This window comes from Equus caballus, chromosome 18, assembly GCF_041296265.1.
Source record: "Equus caballus isolate H_3958 breed thoroughbred chromosome 18, TB-T2T, whole genome shotgun sequence".
Lineage (NCBI taxonomy): Eukaryota > Metazoa > Chordata > Mammalia > Perissodactyla > Equidae > Equus > Equus caballus.
In genome coordinates this window covers 39085110-39108379 of record NC_091701.1, presented here as the reverse complement: position 1 = coordinate 39108379, position 23270 = coordinate 39085110, and the positions used below count along the sequence as shown (strand labels likewise).

The 23270-nt window shown below is 38.2% G+C and overlaps 1 protein-coding gene across 1 annotated transcript; it reads left to right on the top strand.

Annotated features, from left to right (window-relative positions):
- The first annotated feature begins 11499 nt into the window (after window positions 1–11499).
- Window positions 11500–18885, top strand: ERMN (ermin). Its single transcript, XM_001491192.5, has 3 exons — window positions 11500–12102; window positions 12753–12845; window positions 15743–18885. Exons 1-3 carry the CDS (start codon window positions 11862–11864, stop codon window positions 16261–16263), a joined length of 855 nt encoding a protein of 284 aa, XP_001491242.2. The 5' UTR covers window positions 11500–11861; the 3' UTR covers window positions 16264–18885.
- Window positions 18886–23270: the final 4385 nt, after the last annotated feature.

Below are 23270 nucleotides of genomic sequence, written 5' to 3'. Positions count from 1 at the left end.
TTTTCACTGAAACACAGTGTTTGCTCTTAGACAAGGTATAGCTGGAATAGAACAAAAACTTTCTGTTCATGTTTTTTGGGGCTGAACCAGTGCTATGTGTTATTTTAAAACGTATTGCCTTTAACTGCTTTTATGACCAGGTTTCAGGCCAAAGCACTTGTACTTAGCCACCAAAAAGGAACCCACTCTTGTTCCTCAGTGTTATTCGTTAGTCATATGTTTTTTATTTCTCATACTATGACATATCTGCATCACAGCTGACATTTTCCAGTCTTACTCAAAGAACACTGACACACACAGAGACCAAACTGAGTAAAAGAAGTGGAGATCAACCTAATTAGGATAAATTAAAAAACAAAACAAAACACATGATGGTGGAATGCACTAAAAGGTGGCCTGTGACTGCAGCATTAGTCACCCATTCCCCAGGGCCTCCATCAAACAGGAAAGCTCTAGAGAACACTGGGCGCCTTATTTTGCAGAACAGCTGTTTAGTCCATGCGGTTGGGTTGGGTAGTGAATATTACCGTATTTTTAATAAAGGGCAGATTTGTGTTTAAGAGCTTAGGGTCTACAGCCAGACTTCCTTGGTTCAGAGCCTGGCTCCTGGATCTGTCCCTTACCTGATAGGTGACCTTGGCAAGTTACTTAAACTTGCAGTGCCTCAGTTTCCTCATCTGTAAAATGATGACAAGGTTACCTATCTTAAAGTGTTGTTGTGAAGATTAAAGGGCAATTGTATTAAAAGCTCTTTGACCAAACTTGGTGCATAATAGATTCTAGAGTGTGTTGGTTATTATTATTAATACTGTTATTTTTTATCATTATTGTTATTCCCAGAATTTTATTTGTCCCAAGGCTTTACGTTCTTAAGTAATATGAATAAGTTCTTAAGTAATATGAATAATAATAATGACAAAGTTTTGTCCTCCAAGAGGGTTGCTGCCTTTTATTCTTTCTTGGTTAGGTCTGTGTTGGAGGTTAGAAAGTGCAGTATTACTTCTGAGAATGTGTACGAGAATCGCCCAGGTGCTTGTTTGTAATGCATTCTCCGTGCCTCGACTAAATCAGAATATCTGGGAGAGTGGCCTGGAAACCTGTGCTTTAAATGCGATGCCCAGAAGATTCGGAGACAAACTGAAGTTTGAAGACAACTGCGTAAAGCAAGTCTTCCTTTAGCCTACTTTTATTTCATCACAGCAACCTGTCCATTTCTAGAACATATGTTGGACACCAGCCAATGAACTCTCTGGACAGGATCTTATTAAATCCTCACGAGACACCTCTGAGGGCGATTTTATGATGATCTCAGTTTTTCAGAATAGGAATTGTGGATTTCATGGGTTAAATGATTTGCCCAAGATCTGCTGGTGAGGGGCACTTCGAGGGACGGGATGGGGTCTGCCTGGCGGAATCTGGAGTTCCTAAACATGTCTGAGCACAGGCTCCTCCTCTGCTGAGGCTTTCTGCTCTAGGAAATCTGACCCAGGATAGTCACCTCCAAGTAGCTAGGCCTGACTTAGAATCCCCTCCACATGAAGACTGCACCAGCCAATGTGGGTTCTACTGAGAGGTCTGTCCAGGGAACAGCCAAGAGGGTGGGTGAAGATCAGAACACTTGGAGAACAGTCTTCTCTGGGGCCATAGAGCTATGTGTTTATTTCATTTTCTCACTTAAACGCTGCCCTTCGGCCAGTAGGTGGCGTCTTCTAAATTCACACCACAATCCTACACTGCAGAAAACCCTACGCTTAGATCCTGAACCCCTAATATTTAATTTAAGCAGATAAGAACAGATTTATAAAGGAAAGATGGAAAAAGGGGTTAGGGATTTGTTCAAACAAATTTTACTGTCACATTCTAATGCCAGAAACCTCTACTGCCAACTCAAAGCATAGACCCTGAACACAGAAGCACAAATATGAGTCACACAAAGCCTGCAGGGACCTGACAACATGTTAATAAATAGCGTTGTTACTATTATTCAGCTGTCACTATGCGTCAGGCACTGTACCAGGAGATCCACATATATTTTGTCATGTAATTTAATCTTTTCAAAAACTCCATGTGGTAAGCATTCTCCAGAGGCCCTGAGGTTCTGAAAATTAAGTAATTTGCCTAAGTTTATATAGTTTTTCAGTGGTAGAACTGAGATTTAAGTCAAGGTCTTTCAATTACAACATAAGCTTTCCCAGTAGTGAGGTAAGACAATGGCACAAATAATAATGCAAGGCAAAATAATGAAGTGTCATTAAAACAACATAAAGATAAGTTGCTAAGGGGGCTCGAAGAAAAGCATAAGTAGAGCCTTTGGGTAAAAGTGCCGGAAAATACCTTGTCGGGGATGCAGTGTTTGAGATGGGCCTTGAAACATGGCTCTGGCTTTTGTAGAGAGAGCGAGGAGGATGCTAGGCGATGTGAGGCGGCAGGTGTTCCAGACATGGGGGAAGATCAAGCCAAGACGTGGAAATGGGAAATCATGTTTGCTAATATGGAATAGTTCTCTGTGGTGAGGGCGGAAAAAAGAACTGGGCAATTTTGAGTGACAAACCTGAAAAGTAGCTGGATGGTGTTATAAGGAGTTTGTCCTTAATATCACAAGCAATGGAGCAATGGGCGAAAGTTGAGTGTGTGTGTGTGTGTGTGTGCACGTGTGCGTGTAGGAGATTATGGCAAATAGAGAATCTTTTAAAAATTCATTTTTTTTATTGAACATCTACTACGAATGAGTTAATGTACTATAGGATTTATAATAGTATCTCAATTTGGAGGTGGGGGACAGAGGATGGGAGACTGGAGGTGGGAGACCAGTTAGAAGACTGTTACAGCGGTCCGCATGACCAATTCTGAGAGCCTAAATGTACTTTATTGTGTAGACTCCACTGAGTGACTATGCGTCTCTTCTCCCCACGTTTCTCTGTGTCACGCGGCTCCTGAAGTGCATTTCCTGTCTGGCTTCAAGTTCTTGGGAGTGAGTGAGCTAATCATTAAACAGAGCTTTAAAATCGTTGCTCTCCTCATCTAAAGGTCAGGAGAATCTGCACTGTCCAGTGTTCCTTTCTTGGATTCAACGCAGAGGCTTTATCAGAGGTTCTCATTTACCTGCAGCGTAATTTCACTCATTGAGAGCTTGTGAATTTTTCCTGCTTACCCTGAAACAAAGTTTACCGAACTAAATTATCAGAGGCATCTTAGGAAAAATTGTATTTGTTCACGGTCACATCACTATCACCTTCCTATAAAAGTAGAGATGACTTGTTTTTCCTTAAGGAAAAATGTGTTTAATTATTTTGTTGCCTTTCTTCCCTGAAAAACAACACGCTGCCTTAAAATCCTGGTGACATTCAAAATAGTTCTGGAGGGATGCTGCTGACAGTGATGTTGCTTTCATACAGCTCTGCTTTCCCAGGAGTAATGTGCTTTCAAACTGCCACAAGAGTGTGTATGCATATACAGTTAGAAGTTCTCTTTCTGTGGTTTTATAAACACCTGCACAGATTCCATTTCTATCTAGCTAACACTATGAAGTCTCTGTGAATAGAGAAAGCATTCTTTCCATTAAAATGCATCAAGAAAAATCCCCCTGTAAGTAAGACAGAATTATAATTGTCTGGCTAAAACCTCTAGAGAGCCCAGCCCACTGGGGACACCCCCTTGTACACATTAACTCACTCTTCATTGTCATGTAACAAGGGATGTTGTCATCATTCCTATTAATATGAAGGAATGGGGTTCAGGCAGGTTAAGTGACTTTTCCAAAGCTATATGGCTAGTAGTAATAATAATAGTAATATGACTAAGCAACAGTAAAACAACACAAATATGAATGCATACCTACTATGCTACACTGTGCTAAACAATTTCCTTGGATTAACTCATTTAGTTTTTACAACAGTTCTAAGAGGAATATCACATTAGAATCTATCTTTTAGAGATGAGGGATCTGATTCTCTTCACATGGGAGGCACCTGCTACTTTTTGTTTTTTGTGTGTCCTCCCTACAGTCCCATTCATTTTCTATGCTCATTTTTCTGCTCAGGAGAGGACACTTGTCCAGACCTGGTCAAGTGGAGGATTCTATCTCACTAGTCAAAAAACTGACTCAGGAATTAACCCATATCCCTGTCTGGCCCAATGAGGACCAGTCCAGAGACTTTGGCTGGAGTTAATGAGAAAGAAATGTTCCCCTCTTTCATATCACTAATTATCTTGATAATGTAAGCTTAGGGTTGCCAGAGGAATATTTTCTATGAGCTATGGATAACTTGCCTGAGAAAAAAGACAATATAGAGGAAAGTAAAACAAAGAGAGAGAGACATAGAGAGAGGGAGAGAAAGAAGAAACTTTCTAGAAACCAGAATAATTCCCATTTCTGTGGAATTTGTTTGGAACTGAATCTTTTCCTCTCAATCAATGAAACATTGTATATCAAAGAAATGAACACCAAGAATGTGATGCAGATTATAGACCCTAAAATGTGGGATTGGATCACTGGAGGAGTGGTGAGAAGACGTGAGAATTCTCTCATCTGAGATTGTGAAGTTGACCCATCACTGCTCTAAATTGTCCCCTTGAATCTTGATTCAGACTATTGCTTACTGAAGACTGAATTTTAGGAGACTTAGTAGAAAAATATCAGGATACTGGAGAGTTTGTAATGTTCTTATAGTTTTTAGTAAACTGCTACAAGTTTCAGACAAACCTGTACTGTCAGAAAGATGAGAGAGAAAAAAGTACAACCTTATTATGAGAAGTCTTTTTGGCCAGTAAGAAGCAATCCAAGATAGTTGAGATTAAAAAATACACATCCCACAAATGGTTGGAAAAGCTGAATTTTCTTCCCCTGGCCAGTCAATGAAAATGAAGTCAGAGAAGCAAGAAACTCAGTGTATTAGTTTCCTATTTCTACTGTAACAAATTACCACAAATTTAGTGGCTTAGAACAGCATAAATTTATTCACTTTCAGTTCTGGAGGTTAGAAGTCCAGAATCAAGGCGTTGGCAAGGTTGTGTTCCATTTAGAGCTTCAGGGGAGAGTCCATTTTCTTGTCTTTTTCAGCTTTTATGGGCTGCCCACGTTTATTAGCTCCTGATCCCTTCCTTCTATCACTCCAAGCTTTTGCTGTTGTGTCACATCTCCTATCACTCACTTTGACTTCTTGTTTTCCTTTGATCAGAACCGTGGTGATTGTTACATAGCATTCAGTCTGAAAATCCAGGAGAATCTCCCCATCTCAAGATCCTTAATTTAATCATATCTCCAAAGTCCCTTTTACCATGTAAGGTAACAATTCACATGTTATGGGAATTAGAACTTGGACATCATTGTGGGTGGCCATCATTCAGCCTACCACCCTCAGCTGGAGATATTATGTGGCCCAGAAAAAGACTGAACCCTCGAGTCCACCCAAATACCTCCTAATATTCACCTTCCCTATAATTGAGAGAGAAAGGTAACTAGCGATGTTGTTTAAACGTTTGGATCCAAATAAGCACAAAACCAACTCTGGGCTTTGTAATTAAATGATCTGTTAAATCGACAGAGTTTAAGATTCTTTGAATTGAGTTTCTGTAATCTGCAACCCAAACAGGCCTGGTTCATACACTTGCTCAGGGTCACAAAGCAGCAGAGCTAGGATTTCGGGCTGGGTTATCTCATGCCTGAGTCCATCCTCTTGATGGGGTCACTGATGATAATGCTCATTTGTCCTCTGTCTGAGGGAAGGTAGGTCAGTACTGTCCCTCCTCATCCCCTACCTATGCTTGTCTTGGCTCTAGGGACTTACGTTGTGAGTCCTTTCTTCAGGGCTACATTCTCCTCTAATCCTCACCAAATATCTGGCCTGTTTGTTCCAGTACTTTCCTTTAAAATGGTGGACAGTGACTCACTGGGAGGCCAGGCCCCAGATTCTAGGACCACAAAGAGATACACCTTTCCTGGGGTATGAGAGAGGCTTTGTCTTTAGAGAGACAACGGGTAATCGTCCCCGCTTCCCTGCACCCCAACTCACCTCTGAAGTTGGAGAGCATGCTTCTTGTCAGGTGCAGTTGAATTTTCAAATTCTCTTACATTACATTCTTAAAACTCACGTGCTACCCATAGACTTCACTATCGGCCTCCTGGAGGAAAGCATCCTTTACTTCAAAATCTTACATTGCTAAAATGACGGCTGTTGTTTCACACTAGGCATAAATATAAACACAAAGTACTAATAAGGCACAAGATAATCAGCTTAAGCTACTTATACTAAGTGGCAGACAATTATTGTTTTTTGAAGTGAAATAAATGGATACTGATAGATTTCATTATGTTATAATATTTTATATTTCTGTAAATGAATGTAAGTTCATTTTAGCTGGACTGTCCATTCAATTCGGAATGGTAATACCTTAAGTGAACCACTTCGGATTACTCTGTCTCCTCAGGGTCATTCAAGGGTTGCACATTCCCTTGAGAAGATTCTATGGGTTATTGGTAGGATTTTGAGCTGAAAGTTTGCGTAGTACCACACCGCTTCAGAGAGATGTTGGAGGTCCATAGTGGTGATGTTGTTATGTGTCAACTTGACCCGTCTAAACTACATTTCCCAGAATTCCCTCCCTGAATATTTCCAGAAAAAGAAACAAGGGCTGTAAGAGACATTCTTGTGTGAGACTTGTAGGGCAGAAGTCAAGCAGCGGTACTTTGTAACTCACACCCACTGTTGATCTGCTGGTTCACCAGTTGCATGGGGCAGCATGGGGCCTGCAAGTGCTCCACTTGCCCCTGGATCTTCTCTCAGCTTCCCTGCTTCCTGGCCCTTGACAAGGGGACCAACTTCTCCTGAAGGACACTCATATCATTAAGGTCAGAGGCAGTAAGCTTTCAGCTTGCCCCTGTGTGTCCCAGTTTGTACCTGAGTCTTCAGCTTTTTCTTGCCCTTTACATCTGTCTTTCCTTCCCAACTTTCTGCCCGGTAGACTTCAAGCTCCGGCACCAGACTTAACAACAGACATACAGAGATGGCTTAGGCAGCACTCACCATTGTATAAGGTCAAGCTCCTTCAGATAGATAGATAGATCTATCGGTAGATCTCTTAGTGGTTCTATCCTTCTGTTTCAACCCCGATTGATACAACACTCCTGTCCCAAGTATGCAAATTTCTGTCTATAAGAATTGGCTCCAAGTTACCCGAATCAAAAACTCATCTTTTAAATTTATTTCTTGTTTTTATTCAGTGCTTCTTGGTGACTTCTTAGGTGTAACATTAACTTGGGGCTTGGCTTTTCACATATTATTAAAGCTTGAGATTTTATGACTTTTCCCCAAATTTTGTTTGGGGATCTAATGTAGTCTTAACATTAAGCATTTGGCATTTGACAAGTGAAATGAGGATATTTACATAATTTCATTTTGATGCTTTACATTCCCTAGTGAAGATCCTTTTGTTATCATATTTTGTTATAGATGTGATAACGGTTATATTTATATGACGTCCTTTACCATCAAGAATAATAACTAGAGAAAAAGACACATACTCTAGTAAGTCATCTAAAAAAAGTTGTGTTTCATGCAGTGGAGATTATGCGATATTATTTGAATTAAGGATTGTTAGTGCAAATCCTAACATACTTTACAAGTCATAGGTTGATACAAACAATGGGTGACAACTTACCTCTTTATAGACAAAATACCCTGTTTTATTTGGTAGTTAGGTAGACTCATCTTGGTGCTAAATATATTTCATGTTGCCATCTACTTGTAGGAAGAATAATAAATGTTACAAACCATTTACCTGACCTCCATTAGGAGGACAGCATAAAATCACTGCTTTTATAGAGGTGAACACACTGGTTGGCTGAGACTGCATTATTTTTCTATCTTCCTAAATCTGAAGCAATTCTAACGGCAGAAAAAATGTCAAAGCATGGCATTAGAAAGAAGATAATAAAAAAAACTGAACTCCTGTAAAAACTAAGCTGTAAGTTGCAGGTTGCTGTAGGGTCATGGAAATCTAGGAGTAGGAGAGAGAAGCTGGCCTCTCTAGGTTAGTGTCCCTGAACTGAAGTGCTTAGCAGTCTCAAGGGAATTCGGAGTGACTGGATCGCTGGGAATTCTGTTGAACTAGTGCCACTTCCTGCCCTGAAAGATCTCACACTCTAGTATGTTCCCATGTGCTCCTAGCTTTGGTCTTAGTTTCTACATTCCCTCATCTATTCCATTCAATATTGTTCTCTTGCTCCAGATGCTGAGCTGTTCTGAGTCTAAGTTAGTGAGGCAGCCTGACCTGGCCTCGAAGCTCCAGATTCTGATCTTTGAATTAAGTGAATAGCTCTGTCATTCCTGGTGGGAGGAAGCTCCCACAGCCTCCCAACGCTGTGCTCAGCAGCTGGAGCGTCTGTCTTGGGAAGGCCTTGATACTGTCTCAGGCCCTCTGCTGCCCTTTCCTGGCTACAACGACTTCTTGGACACCTTGCCGCCAAGGTAGCTAATTCTTCAGGCTGCAGCCCGGTGGGATCTCTAGCCCAAGAAAACATCAGCACCCAGGCCAGGGATGGCACTCAGCTTCATCTATGCTGTGAACTCTTAACAGTAGGCTTATTAACTGTGTGACGCTGAGCAAATTCCTTACTCTCTCTTCGCTTTATTTTTCTAGTCTGTAAAATGGGGATAATAACAGCATCTACCTTACAGGATTATTATGAAGATCAAATGTATTACTATTACTATTTGAACAGTACCTGGTATATAATAAATGCTGTAAAAAAATTAAAAACAAGCAAATGAAGGGTAGCAGAATATGCCACTCCAAAATATGCCTCTCTGGCATAGGATTACTTTTGAGAAAGAGCAGACACTAGAGAAGCTCAGAAAATGGAAAGTTACCCTGTTGTAAGGGAAGCTGTCATTTGTAAAGGAAATCTCCATTTCTTACTCTCTGTACCAGGAAGAGAAGGATGACTGTAAATCACAAGAGAATCTTATCAATGAAGAAGGCATCCACTCAAATCTATATAACAAACCTTGCCCTTGTTTACTGTGCTTTTCCTGGTAACTGCTCATAACTGCCTCCCCCACTTTTCTCTCTTTTGTCTTTAGCTAAAGATGCTGTTTAAAGTTGGTGGCTTAGAGTTAGTTTCTCAGGGTAACTACCGTGTGTACACAAGACATGCATTGTTAAATGAATTAAACAAAGCGTCCATTAGCCTGCTGTGGCTCTGATGCCGTGGTGGCATACCTAAGCAAACCCACACCTAAGCCTGTAAAGGCCTTCAGGTTACAAAATCAAAACACTGAAGACAACCAATCACAAACAATCAATTAGGCTTGAAATTATGGCCGATGAGTAATTTCCCTACTTTGCTTCTGCTTTTTCTCTGTAAAGTCTCTCCTGGAGCTGCTGTCGGTGGAGCACTCCTAACCACTTCCTGTCTGGCACTGCCCAATTCGAAGTGAGTCTTCCTCCAATTAACTCTTAAAATTTTTAGTATGCCTAAATTGATCTTTTAACAGTGTGTTAATAAGCTTCTGTTCCTTTTTCTCTTGCTGATTTGTCTTTTATTACAGGAGTCTCACCTGAGAACTCAGAAGGTAGAGGGAAAATTATTTTTCCTCCCCTATACAAACAAACAATTAATGTGTTGAGTAGAGGAGAGCTACTGATGACAAGGGAGAGAGTTCTGGATTCAGTTAGAAATGTTTTCCAAGAACATGGGAGAAGAGGATGAGGCCAGAGTGCCATGCATTTGTCATCCCTGATATAGAGTCTAAAGGACTCAGCCTGAGACACAATCTTAAAGGCGATAAATTTGCAATTACTTTCCAACCTCTATTCTTCTTCCCTTTAGAAAAGATCTGAAATGTATTCTCCTCTTGATGAAACTAATCCGTAACCAATCTATAAATGAAAATTGGAGTGAGTTTATTGTGAGCCAGATCTGAGGACTAGCTTAGCCTGGGCCTTCCTTCCCCAAGGAAGGAAGGGCATCGAAGAAGTGGGGTGTACAGAGTGATTATATACCATCAAAGAGCATGTATCACATATGATTGAAATGTCCCCTTTACATTGGTCACAAGATTGCTTTGTTAGCACAGCAATTGATGGACATAGCAGATAGTAGGTCTGCTGTCTTGGTGGACACAGCAGGATAGCAGGTCTGTTATCTCAAGCTGGGTGGTCACAGGGTGAGCACAGCAATCAGTTCCTAGCCTAGGGAGAGATGCTTATGCTTAAGGAAATGCCAGTGTGGGGGGAAGTTGCATCTTTATCTTAAGGACATTTGTTCTTGTCTTTGGGACACAGCAAATGCTTAAAGCAGATATATCATGCATGCTCACTGGCAACATCAGGCCATTTTGAAAGAACAAGATCAGGTGGAATTAGGTTTATATCAAATGGCTTCCTCATACTCCAATATATCCTATTGCTTGCCATTTGTTTATCGCTCCTGAGAGTAAAATTTATTCATTTATTCAACAATAATTTTTCGAGTACCTACTGATTTCAAGGCAGATGCCACATGCTGGGGACACATGTAAGCAAGTTAAACATGGTTCCTTGCCCAGATAAAGCTTAGATTCTGGTTTGTGAAAAAGACATTACACAGATAAGTCTGTAATTACTTGTTTAATTACAATTGTGAAGAATACTTTGAAGGATGAAGATAATGTGTACCAGGTATCTCATCTAATCCTGTGGGTCAGGGAAAGTGTCATTAAAGAAATGATATTTTAGCCTAAGAGCTGAGAACTTAGAGGAGCTGCTTAGGCCAGGGGTTCGGCCTTGAGGAAGAGAAGGGCATTCCAAGCAGTGGGAGCAGCATGGCCAAAGGCTCTGGAATTGTTAAGTCCTATCTGAGATCCAAAAGAGAAGGAGAATTACTGCCTTCCTTTAAAAAGAAGGAGTGGTCAGCAGCAGCTGTTTTACAGAATCACCTGTTTCCTCCAAGGGCTGACTCTGTTGGTGCTGTAAATTTTCCCAGCATCACACAATATCGATAGGGAAAATAGAGATTAGTTCTGATTGGGGGAAGGGAAAACTTCATGGAAGAAATTATATTAGGGTTTTAAAGGATGGGTTGGGCTTCAATAGACATCAATAAACTAGAGAATAAGAAGCTATAGACCAAATGACTTACTCTGACATTGTAACATTTTTGGTATTAACAAGATGGCAGAATTTTTTATTTGTTTTTTCTTAGGTCCTCTCTCTGGGTTCCTGAAAGCATACCATGGAATCTGCCGCCAGAACCACTTACAATAAAGTTGTCTTGTTTACAGGTTTTTGGTAAGCTGTTTTTATTCTTTAATAAATAAGAAACCATGCCATTGTCTCCTATAAAATAGCTGAGGTTTTACTTGAACAAAATCTGTTTGGAAATGTTAAGCTGGTTATATGCCTCAAGGTGGTCATTCTCTCTGGATTAAAGCTGTGGAACAATTGTGGCTCCTGTTACAAGGAAAATCACAAAGGGCCATTATGAAAAGGGACAAAAATCTCTGTTCCCAGAGGGGGACTGACAAGCTGAAAGTCCTCCTCTACAGGCCAACACAAAAGCCTGATTGCCTCAGATTGTTTGTGTATGTAAATCAAAAGACTGCCATTAATTCAGCAAATGGGACTGCTAAGCAACAAAGAAGGTGGTGATTGGCTGGATTCTTGCGCATGGGCTGGTGGCAAATCCGACAAATCCCATTGCTTTTGTTCTAAGCTCTATCTGGACACCTTTAGGAAAAGAAGCTTGTTATGTACTAAAGTAAACTATATTCTTGGAGTAGGAGTTGGGACTATAGGACTTGAAGGCAAGAGAACGTATCTTATCAAGGATCTGTTCACTCAATTTCCCCAAGTTCTCTCCAAGTTGGACTCAACTGTACATCATGACAGATGTTCCAGTGGCATTTAGTCAGGTTGAGTGTAATGGGGATACAGGACCTGAAAAAGATCAACAACCAATCACTAAAATCAATGAGGAAGCCAGTGATGTGGATGGCCCTCCACCATACCATAGGGTAGAACCTAGTCTTGAAGATTTGCCCACAGAAGGAAATCAGGAGAAAAGTGAAAAATCACAAGAGAACATGCTGCTCAACCGGTCCATGGATGAGAAGATTCTAAAAGGTAAAGCATTTTCCTTCTCTTCAGTTTGCTTGATTTGATTTGTAACAGGATTCTTTTGAAAAACTATTATGACAGGAATGAGCTGTGCATCCTCCCACCCCTGTTGCTGTTCAAATGTGGCCCCTTATTCTACAGGGGCTGCATTACGTAGGGACTAAATCTCTGCCTCGGGTCAAATCCAGGCTAATTTATTTGATACCTCTGTGACCCTAGACAACTTTCCTGGCCTCCTAAAGCCTTCGTTTTCTCATCAAAAGAAGGCAGAATAATAGCACTGACATTTGTAGGGTTGTTGCAAGGATTAGTAAGTGTTGGTTAAATGTTAACTATTGTTATTTATTATTATTTTTATGGACAGCCCCATTACTTGAGTAAAAGGAATTCAGAATTTGAAATTTTCCTTCTAACATACCTGAAAGTGTCTGAATTCATGGTTCTATACCTTATATAGATATTAAAGGAGAGGTTATCATTATGTTTATAAATGAAAGGAACCAATGAAGAAATGAGTTGGAAGAGTGAAATAGAGTTTTTAGTGATTACAGTTAAAAATCAAAGAAATCTACCTAGTTAGAGTCTAAATTGATAATTTATTTTCCCTGGAACTACTTAAATGTTAAAATATTAATCTTGTGGGGTTTTTTCCCCAGAAAAACCAGAAGAGAATCTCTTCATTGTTCATAAAGCTATCACAGATCTTTCTCTTCAAGAAACAGGTGTTGATGAAGTGACATTCAGAGAAGGTAAGAGGAACTTCCATTTTGTATATAGAAATTGTTTGACTGGATATGGATGACAGTGTTTGCATGGGATGTTGTGTGAGTGTGGTGTTGAAAAAGCAATCCAGGCAACGCCTTCAAACGTTCAAAGCTGTTATAGGCAGATAAGGGATTCTGGACTTATTTGTGGGTTCCACCTTAGAAAGCATTCCAGAACCTTCAAGACTGAAACCACATGATTTTGTATAACTGATTGGCATACTTTGACCTGCTGATATAGTATCTGTCTTTTAATAAGTTAGTTCACTAAATCAACCTTTCTTTTTGACTTAGTATCTTCAGATCTGTGTCAGGCACCTTGAGAAATGTAAATGTTGCAAAAATCAGTTTATCCTAAAAGTTTACCATTGACATACAATTTAAAATAATCTTATAAATTTATTTAATCCATAGGAAAATTCTAGACTTCTGATGTAAGCACAAAATGGCTTTCTAATTCTTGTCAAAGGAAGCTGCCTGGGTGATGAGGTTAATTTTAATTGTGTTCTTTCAGAAAAAGGGAGACTAAAAAGAATGTCGATTTTTCAGTGACTATATTATATTTCAGATCAACTCAGGAGACTAAGAGACAAAATCTTTTAGATTTCTCTTCTAAGCAGACTCCTACATTCAAGCAGTTTTCAAATAAGCAGGATAAAAATCTATTAATTAATCATTTGTTTCCTTTCTTGCAGCCAAAAATGTCTTATCCCAAAATTGATGTCAGCTTGTTAGACTTAAGCAATTCAGCTTAGTCAGGATCTTAGGCAAAATACTAAAGAGACTCTTGATCAAAACGTTAGAACATCACACAAAATACTAAATGCCCAAGCAAGACATGGATTTGCTTGAAAATATCCTTGGTGTCCCCTTTGCCTGGACACCTCTTAGACTATGTCTGCTGACCACATGCACTGGTCTACTGTGTAGACACTTAAGGAGGAACATAGGAAGCTAAAGCCATTGTCAAGCTCTTACTTTATCAGAGATAATTTATAAGACTTAAGCCCCTATGAAATGAAGTAAATTATCTCTTTGCACTAATCTTTCTGTTTCCAAGGTAGCAAGCTCTCAGAGGCAGGGATCTCAATCTTCCATCTAGAACCCTTTTTAAATTAATGATCAGGAAGTCCACTGGAAACAACAGTTTTCTAGGATCTTTCATTTTGATCAAACACAGAATGAAAATGAAAGCAGTCTGGATTTTCAAAGTAGATGGTCTCAGGGTGGATTTTCCCTGAATGGATCCTTCTGTGTTTGGTGGAGCATATGTTTTTCCTATAGGATAGAGGTACACATTTTGGTGTCTTTTATTTTCACCATGGCAAATACCTATAAAGTCTCCACAGAGAATATGCCCTGATTGAAAAATAAGACGCTAAAAACATTGAGGAAAAGGTATAATTTAAATTCAGGAAGTAATTTCATGCATAACTCCATGCCCGAGTCATGAATATGAGCAAAAAGATCAGTTTCTTTGCTTCTTGTGGTAAAAAAGAAAACAAAACAAAGCTTAAGTTATAGCAAACATTCTAATGAGTATTATTTGTAATGTAAAGAACATGGACTAGACCCCAACGATCTGATAGGACCCATGTACAACTAGTTAGGAGTGGTAACTCACATTTGCTTCTATCTCTTTTTTGTAAGTTTACAATCTGATTCCTATAGTTGGGAAAACAAAAAAATGAAAAGAGAATGAAAAATCTTTGATAGAAATGGACTTGTGAACATCTTTCAGTGAAAGTAGAAAATTGTGGAGTGGAAGGGCAAAGAAGAATGTCACCTCTCACTTTATTTAAAGATTCTTATGGGGTTGGAAGGGCAAAGTGAACCCCAGGCTTGATAAGGGGTGTGATGCAGACAATATTTCTGAGTCATGCACACTACAGACTGAACTTCCAACAGAAGTCCTTTAGGGGTGAAAGCCCAGAGAATATCTACTCTCTGATAATTAACTCTTTTTAGCATGCTCAATAAATACTGTTGAGGATATGCTGATATGAGCTAATTGCTTCAAAGTGAAATTTGTGATGAATTAAGTCTTTTAAAAGTCACTATATGGTACTAAACAATGTGAGTTACTTCATTGTCATTAGGGACATGTATAAAATGATCGGCTAATCTAGTACCATGTTGATATGATCTCAACATGATTTTTAAGTCTTGGCTCTTTAGGAATCAGTGGCAGATCTTAGACTATGTTATGTATATCTGTGTGGCCTTGGTGTCTCAGTTAGCTCAGCACACGACTCCTGACCCCCTCTGGCCCCCCACTCCTCCTCCTGCAGCTGGTTGGTACGTTAGGATAACTCTGAGAAGCATGGTGGCAAATATTGAATGTGCTACTCTGAACATGACCACATGTAGGCAAGCATTGTTTTAACTATTGGAAGAAAGCCTTCTTTTCCCTGTGAGATATTTTTCTAGTTTTCCCTGAGGACTGTGTGTGTGTGCGTGTGTAAAATATAGGTTGAAATATTTTATTTTATGTATTCACTTATCCAGTCATGACAGGCTAGACAGGATTTTAAAAGTGTACCTCAGGGAATACCAGTCTCCCTGGATACAGTAGTTCACAACAAAAAAAGTTCCACAGGCAAATGAGGTTGGGTTGCCTATTTTCTCAGAGATTTACAATATTCATTAGCCTTTTATAGGTTGAGATAAATTCTAAAAAAAGCTCCCTTAACTGTATTTTCCAGACTAACTTGCTAGTGTAGCCTGTTTTATTATTTAAATGTATCCATAACCCACAGAATAATATCCCATAAAACAAGTTGGGAAATGATTGTTTAGAAAAATACTTCAGAGAATAATAGCTGGGTATTTGGAACCAGCTAGGTATTTGGAATTTCAACTACCAATTGATTTTGCTACAGGGCATCAGTGGGAGAAAACTACTCTGAGCAGCAGTAACCAGGAAATAAGCAGACCAAAAGAAAGCGTTGCTGAACATCCTCTAGAAGAGAGAGAAGATGAGGATAGGAAGAACAAAACTCACCAGGCAACTGAAATTGAATGGCTGGGATGTCAGAAACCTAGCCAAGTTGATGTGTTGCATTCTAAACATGATGAGCAGCCAGAGGTTTGGGATGAAGAAATTAACAATGATGATGATGATGATTGCAATGATGACGAAGACGAAATTAGAGTGATAGAATTCAAGAAAAAAAATGAAGAGGGTTCTCAAGCAAAAGATGAAGGCGATGCAAGTGAGGACTCCCCACTGAGCAGCCCCAGTTCCCAACCTGTGACACCTGATGAGCAGCCACCCTTCGGGAAGAAGAATGATATCTCCAGAAGTGCTTATTCAAGATACAATACAATATCCTATCGGAAAATCAGGAAGGGGAATACCAAGCAAAGAATTGATGAATTCGAGTCTATGATGCATTTATGAACTAACTGGAACAGAGAAGTTCTCACGCCCATTAAAGCAAAAGCTAATTCTATTTTCCCGAGATGCCTCTTTGTATGCCTTAATTGAGTCATCCCCTTTAAAGATGTGGAAGCTTACTCTCTGTTTTACTGTGGAATAATGTGGAAATAACTCTAGACAAAATCCAGTCTGGTAACCTCAAATCAAAAAGCTTTAGACTCATTCTTGGACATTTGCTTTTTAAAACTTCACTAATATAGCGTTGTATAACAAGCACTAAAGAGCCAGCACCCCCGGCGAATCTGGCTTTAAGGTAGCAGTGCTGGGAAATGTAGTCACCAAACGCAAGAGGACTATATGAAATGATTCCTGTATTTCTTTTGATGTCTTTCTTCCTGTACATTGAGGGTGTTAAAATGTCTGATATTAAACCTCTCCTACTTTTAAACAGAGTTTTATAGACTTTGGCAATAAATTTTCCAAAATCCTTTGGCTTTCCCAGTATCTTCAAAAAACATTTTAAGTGGTTTTCCTTGGCATCTACAGAGCAAAAATTCGGTATAGGCCTCCTTCCTAGGTGTTACCATTCACCGAATTTTCTCACTAGAAGGACTGAGCAATTGTCAGTCAGGAAAATTCTGTTTACTAAATGTAGGCTTTATGCGTTCAAGATGAATTAAACCCATTGTGAGGCTGATACAGGGAGGGGCTGGAAATTGGTGGGCAATAGACTAAAGAGTTATATCTGGTAGTTTATTTCTGTGACTGAAAATAAAATCGTCTAGCACAAAGTCATTAAAAATGAAAATGACATCTTAAGCACAATTTAAAAAAAATACCCCTCTCTATTACCACGCTTTCTCTTATTAACAGTATCTCAGAATAATTTTCTTTCCTTAGAAACCTGAGACAACTCTAATCATAACTATACTAGTTACTATGAAAATGGAAATAATTATCTTAGGATATTTTCAAAGTAGAGTGTGAGCATGCATTTTTAGTGAGAAACCTCTGATAAGTTGTTGGGAATATATAATTTACTGGACCTCGGCCCAAATCGAGATGCTTAAAATTGTGCTTGTGGAGCTTCATTCAAACCAATGTGTCAAATAATGTATTGAATATTTATGAAAAGGGAGAGTCTACATTTCTATTCTTAGATAGTTCTGTAATTTTTCATTTCACGCTTTCGTATATATTACCCTGAACTTTCTGTCACCACAGATAAAGATAATTTTCAGTCCTGCAAATAAAAAAACAATTCCTTATTGTCTGAATGTAATACAGTCTTCATTGTACTGTTCAACCCTTTGTTTATTTCTCTTTCATTTTGTGAAAAACCCTGGGTTAGCCCTTCTTAGATTATTGCTTATTTATGTGTAACAAATCCCACACATTCTAATGGTGATTTCTTTAATTCTTCTTGGTCATATATTTCCACAGTATCATATACTATTGTTTAGTGTTTACAAGACTCGAATTTGAATTCAAGATTGAAGTGCTCATTTTATTCTTTCAGATACTTTGCAGACCATGTAAAAGTTCCATCACCATCAATCTATAGAACCTACAGATTTTCTTCTTGACAATGCAAGTTTTCAAAACAAAGCCAGGGAAATCAGGTCTTCATTGATAAATGTAGGTAGAAGATTGATGCACTAGGACAATTTCCTGTTTATTTAGACCCTCTAAATCTTCCCACCTGGACAACCTATTTTCTTCTCTGGCTTACTGATGACCCCTACAATTTTCTACTTCACTTCAAAGCATAGTGTTGTGTTATCCATCATGGAACAGGACCAGATTGTTAACCTTCCATCCACAGAGCCTGTATTTTGAATTATTCCAGCAGAGGTGATGAATGCCTGTGGAACTTGAGTGAGGTGGGTGACTTATGGCCATGTGACATAGCCAAGCAACTAGCTGCTCTTATGGGGCCCCAATATATAGTACCCCTAGCCTTTTTAGCTTTGTGTTCCTACCAGACAATTAACCAACCATGAAGGATTTTGTCCACAAAGACTTTATTTTAGAGTGTGTTCAATGGGTAAATGCTTAATGCCCATAGATGGGGCACGTAGTTGCAAAAGATCACCGAAACTATTCTTTGGTAATGGCGTCTGTTATCCTACGTTGCCATCTTATACTAAGGCCCGGGAGTTAAGTGACCATAAGTAATGAGATGGTGATGGGCGTTTGCTTGATTTTTTGTAACCTAAGAAAGACAAGGGTGTGGTTCAGACTGCATGAGGGATATTTAACACATTTGAAACTCATATGGGACACGTCAGAACACAAATTGGTAACTATACAAGAAGCTTTATCACTTTTGTGATTCACGGTTCAGGGGCGAAAGAAGGGCTGTGCTACCTGGTAGGAGGGAGAATTGACTTATTGTGAGAATGCTGATACTTCTTATATGACCTTTTATTTTCCTTAATTGCTGGGTGAAAAGAAATTAATAACAGCTTTATTTCTCTGTCAATATAAAATTTGCCTTTCATATAATGCTACCTTTGAAGACACAGAATATATCAGAATCCGTTGATCGATCAATTGACCTATCTATATATCTATCTATCAACAATGTAAATAAAGAGCTGCTGTGTCTGACTTGCTTTCAATAAAAGTTTGTGTACTTGTTTTTGGTGTCTAGACTTTTTTTTTGGCTACCTTATACTTTTTAGAAAGAACCCTTGCATATGAGTAGCTATTAAGACCATTAATAACTGCTTTCAGAAATCAAGAAAACACATTTTGATTCATTTAAATTATTTATTTCAAAAAGGTCTTAAAATGATTGTGTATGAAATTGCAAAAATAATTTCTGGTGGGTAGATATATAATGTGAATAATTTCTATTACTTTTATAGAAACTGAGCTATTGTTTTAGATGTATCTTAACTCCAACAACTTAGAAAACATATAAATATCTTTGTAATCATCAAGGTAATACATTGAAACTATGCTGACACTTTTATAGTAATTGTTTCTGCATATTTACATGGGGTAGGACTTTTGGCACATTTTTAAATGGAGAACGGACATTTAAGTTTTTCAAAGTGATAGAAAAATCACTTAAAATAAGTAATAATAGAGAATTATGGAAAAAGCCAAAGCACCAGAGTATCATTAAGAAGAAATATGTTTGACCATATGAGAAAAGCAATGACTTCTTTTAAAGCCTGAACTTCATTGCTCTATAAAAACAAGAGGGCTATAAAAAGTAATGTCAAAAGTTATAGCAAACATTTGCCAATATTAAAATATCAGACACTAACATAATAAATATGAATACCAAAATGTGTATACAGCTCATGAAGAACACGAGGTGACTAGGCCATACAATCAACATGAACACAAGGACACAGGTAGTAATGAGCAGCAGAAACCCCCCAGATACATGGTGAACTACAAACCCCAAAATCAAAAGATGATGTCTAGTAATTAACTGCCAGCTTGGGAAAGTTTTGGAAATGAATTTGGAAAGTAATTTGAATTTTTACTTAGAAACTTAAAATTGCATATTTGATTCCTTCTTTATAATAACTTCAGTTGGTCAGAGGTAGAAATACTGGGTACTCAAAAATGTTCAAAGTAACTCCAAATGCCTTTATACTCCATGGTTTTAATCTAGTTCTGCTATTAACAAATGTTTTCAAGTAATCAATATCAAAGTTCACTACTTTGACCTTTGCCTTCTCTTGTTTTTACGTCCACCTCTTCTAATTAATACGTATAAAACTAGCAACATTTGGGTAGTTGTTTGAAAGAGAAGAATGAAGGCATATGCATAATCCTAAACTGAATATCAAGCATCCTGATAATTTAGAGTTTGGTTACTCCTCTCATGTTTGGAAAACAACACCCACAGTGAAAGGCCACCTAACATACTTTCGTCCAGAAGGAAAGACACAGACACAGCTATGTGCTTAAAAGAGCTAAAAATATCCAAACATTTCTTAATTTTCTTTATTTGTAAGTAGAAACTCCTGGTTTTACTTTCTCCCAGTTCAAAGCAGAAAATATAGAGACATATATTTACACATACACATATAAATATATATATGTATACATCTGTGTTTACAAAGATGGATATGCTTTTTAATGGTCAAGTAAAGACAATCTATTTATGCTATCAAATTTTTCAACATCAATATAAAGGCTTTATTTATATAGATATTTATGAACAATATTTTTAAATGGCAAATATCTATTAATCAATAATAAGATAGAAAGTCTCTGTTTCAAAGAAATTATTTGTTACTTATTTGATGACAGCTGTCATCATTAGGAATTCAGCATATTAGAAGTTGCTCTGCTTCCTGGAAAATGAGAATTTTCATGTGTACTTTTGAAAAGCAAAGAGTCACAGAAACTTGCAAAGAAACCCTAATTGGAGTGGTAACTGTTAGTTGACCCATTAGGTTGAAAACGGAGGCATTAGATCTGCTTGGTTAACAGTATTTTTTTTTCTTTCTTTTAGACACAGGCACCATCAACACATGAAATATCATCCATTAAACCTCATCAGGTGTATATAATACTTTATATCACTTATTCAGAGTTAGCCATGATATAGCTATTTGCCAAAAATAAATACTATATATATAAGCTTTAGTTAGTGTTCCTTTACTAATTTCAAGACATTTTGACTTATAGCAATTATTGAGTAACCTATGCAAAAGTTGCCACAAAGCACTATAGTGACAATCTACACAATGGAGTAAAAGTTACAACTCTTGGTTTGTGTTTTAAATTAAAGGACTCTTCAATTGTTTACTTCCCACCTTTGTTCAAATTGAGCAATCTGTCAGCTTTGCTTAACGGTTGGGGGAAGATAGCCAAGGTAATATTATTCACAGAGGAGCAATCTCTATATATTCAGATCTCCCTCTCATATTTGTTTTAGGAAATGGAAAAGAATATATCCTGCATGAAGTCAAGGAGACAGACCACTCCAAAGCACGTGGGGATAGCCACCCTTAAGCCTATACTTCAGTTTAACAGAGAGGGAGGCAGCCTCTATTTCCTGTCTACACAACATCCAAGAGAGAGAGAGACCAAAGAGGTTTGACTCCATGCAGAGGGATTTTAACTGAGCCCACCTGAGTTGATAGTTGTACTTAAAGAAAAAAAAAAGAATGATAGCAGCAGGGTGTAGTGAAAGAGACTCTCTCTCTCCCTCTCTTTTTTTTAAGCCAGATAGAATGGAAACTGAGTTTTATTGCTTACTAGTGAGATGACCTTAGCCAATCGTTCTTAGCCATCCTCCTTGTCTGCATAATGAGGAAAATGGAACTCATCTCACTAAATTGTGCACAGCAGTGAGATGGGGCACAAACAGTGCCAAGCACGGAGTAGGTACTCAAAGATAATTAGTTCCTGTCACTTTTCCTTTTACTCCTTGTAATTTCAATGTTTTTCTCCAAGATATCGGGGACTTCATGAGAGGCATAATTTCTGTCCTGTGTTTAAATGTGGAGGTTAAATTAAAGACATTAGAACAAATAAAGATGGCACTATCCAGTGTGCCTTAACCCCGTTCTCTTGCATGAGAGCCCCCTGAAAATCATTTTAAGCCATTCATGGAATCAAAGTTAACTGGGGAAATTGAATTCATTTATGCACTATAACTGATATCTTTGCCCTTCTACAACCCCTACGGCAATAATAGGAGCAAAATGTTTTAATATCTAAGAGAGTATTTCCAAATTATCATGGAGAAGCTAACAATACTTTGTGATCACAGCACATCGTGGTTTTTGATCCTATGAATGACAGCTGACTGAATGTCAGCAAGCAGAACTGAGCAAATTTGATGCTGGTGATAAAACACGGTTGTACCAACAACAGCTGTGCCATCCTTCAGGAGACTAGAGGAAGCTCTGGGTGACTGTTGAAAATGAGAAAGGAACTGTGCAAGCTGAAAAGCTCAGAAGCACTCAGATGGTTTGGTAACTTAGTTTTTGATCAAATAAGCCTTGTAAAAGATTATCAAAACAATGCCTGTGTTTATGGTAACAACATAGACCTTATTCTAAGCAAAGGCAGGAACTCAAGCCAATCCAGGGGATTGCTGAAGTCCCCAACAGCACAGCCTCCTGTTAAAGAATTCTGGGCTGATGAGAAGCCCTGATGTGTCCCCTCCATGGTTTTCTCATTAGAAGTGCCAGAAGACCCAGTAGCATATATACCTTTATTATAGTCTTCTGAAAACAAAATTTAGAGAGCAATGATTTAAAAAATGTTGTTAGTAGACTATACAATTAGTCAATGCTCTTATTAAGGTTAGACCCATAAGATTCTTAACTAGTGATTAGTTCCTTGTACCTCAGAGTAATTGAGCAAACACATGGTAAAAGCTGTTTTTAAAATTCTATCCAAGAACAAATATGTGATGTATGAAAACGGTCCTTTGTTACATTGACAGTATAGATTCAAATATAGCTTCATATAATAAGTATGTCAAGGTAAAGTCAGGAAGAGCATACACTGAACAGACAATTGAGGGTTCTTTTGAGAAAAACATTCAAATTTCTTCAGCTAGTGTACCCAACGGTAAATATATCCAAGACATAATTTATCTTTTTCTGAATAGAGTTGATGTTTTTGGTGGATACTGTTTTTGAATAAAAAGAGTGTCGTTAGACTGGTGGAAAACTTTTCAAAATTTTTCAGTTACGCGAAGAATTGCATGAGGCATCCAGCATATTCAGTTTGGTCAGCAATTCAGTTAGTCCTTTGGCAACTGACTTGTGTTTTCTCTCCCATATGGCTCTGTTTTGAGAAGAATTATCTCATTTTCTAGCCATTCTCTTATCTCATCTGCAATGTCAATGATTCAAATAAAACATCTTAAATATGATGCAAATATGCAGAACTATTTCCCCTTCCAATTCTTAGTTTTTGCTCTACTTTTGTGTAATTAATTGGGAGTTAAAATTAAATTTTGTCTTCTTGTTTTTTATTTTTATTTTTTTGGTGAGGAAAATTCACCCTGAGCTAATGTCCATTGCCAATCTTCC

Coding starts and splice junctions, on each gene's coding strand:
- ERMN (XM_001491192.5), top strand. CDS start 11,862: ATGACAGATGTTCCAGTGGCATTTAGTCAGGTTGAGTGTAATGGGGAT. Junction 12,103..12,752: donor GGATGAGAAGATTCTAAAAG/GTAAAGCATTTT, acceptor TTTTTTCCCCAG/AAAAACCAGAAGAGAATCTC. Junction 12,846..15,742: donor TGAAGTGACATTCAGAGAAG/GTAAGAGGAACT, acceptor ATTTTGCTACAG/GGCATCAGTGGGAGAAAACT.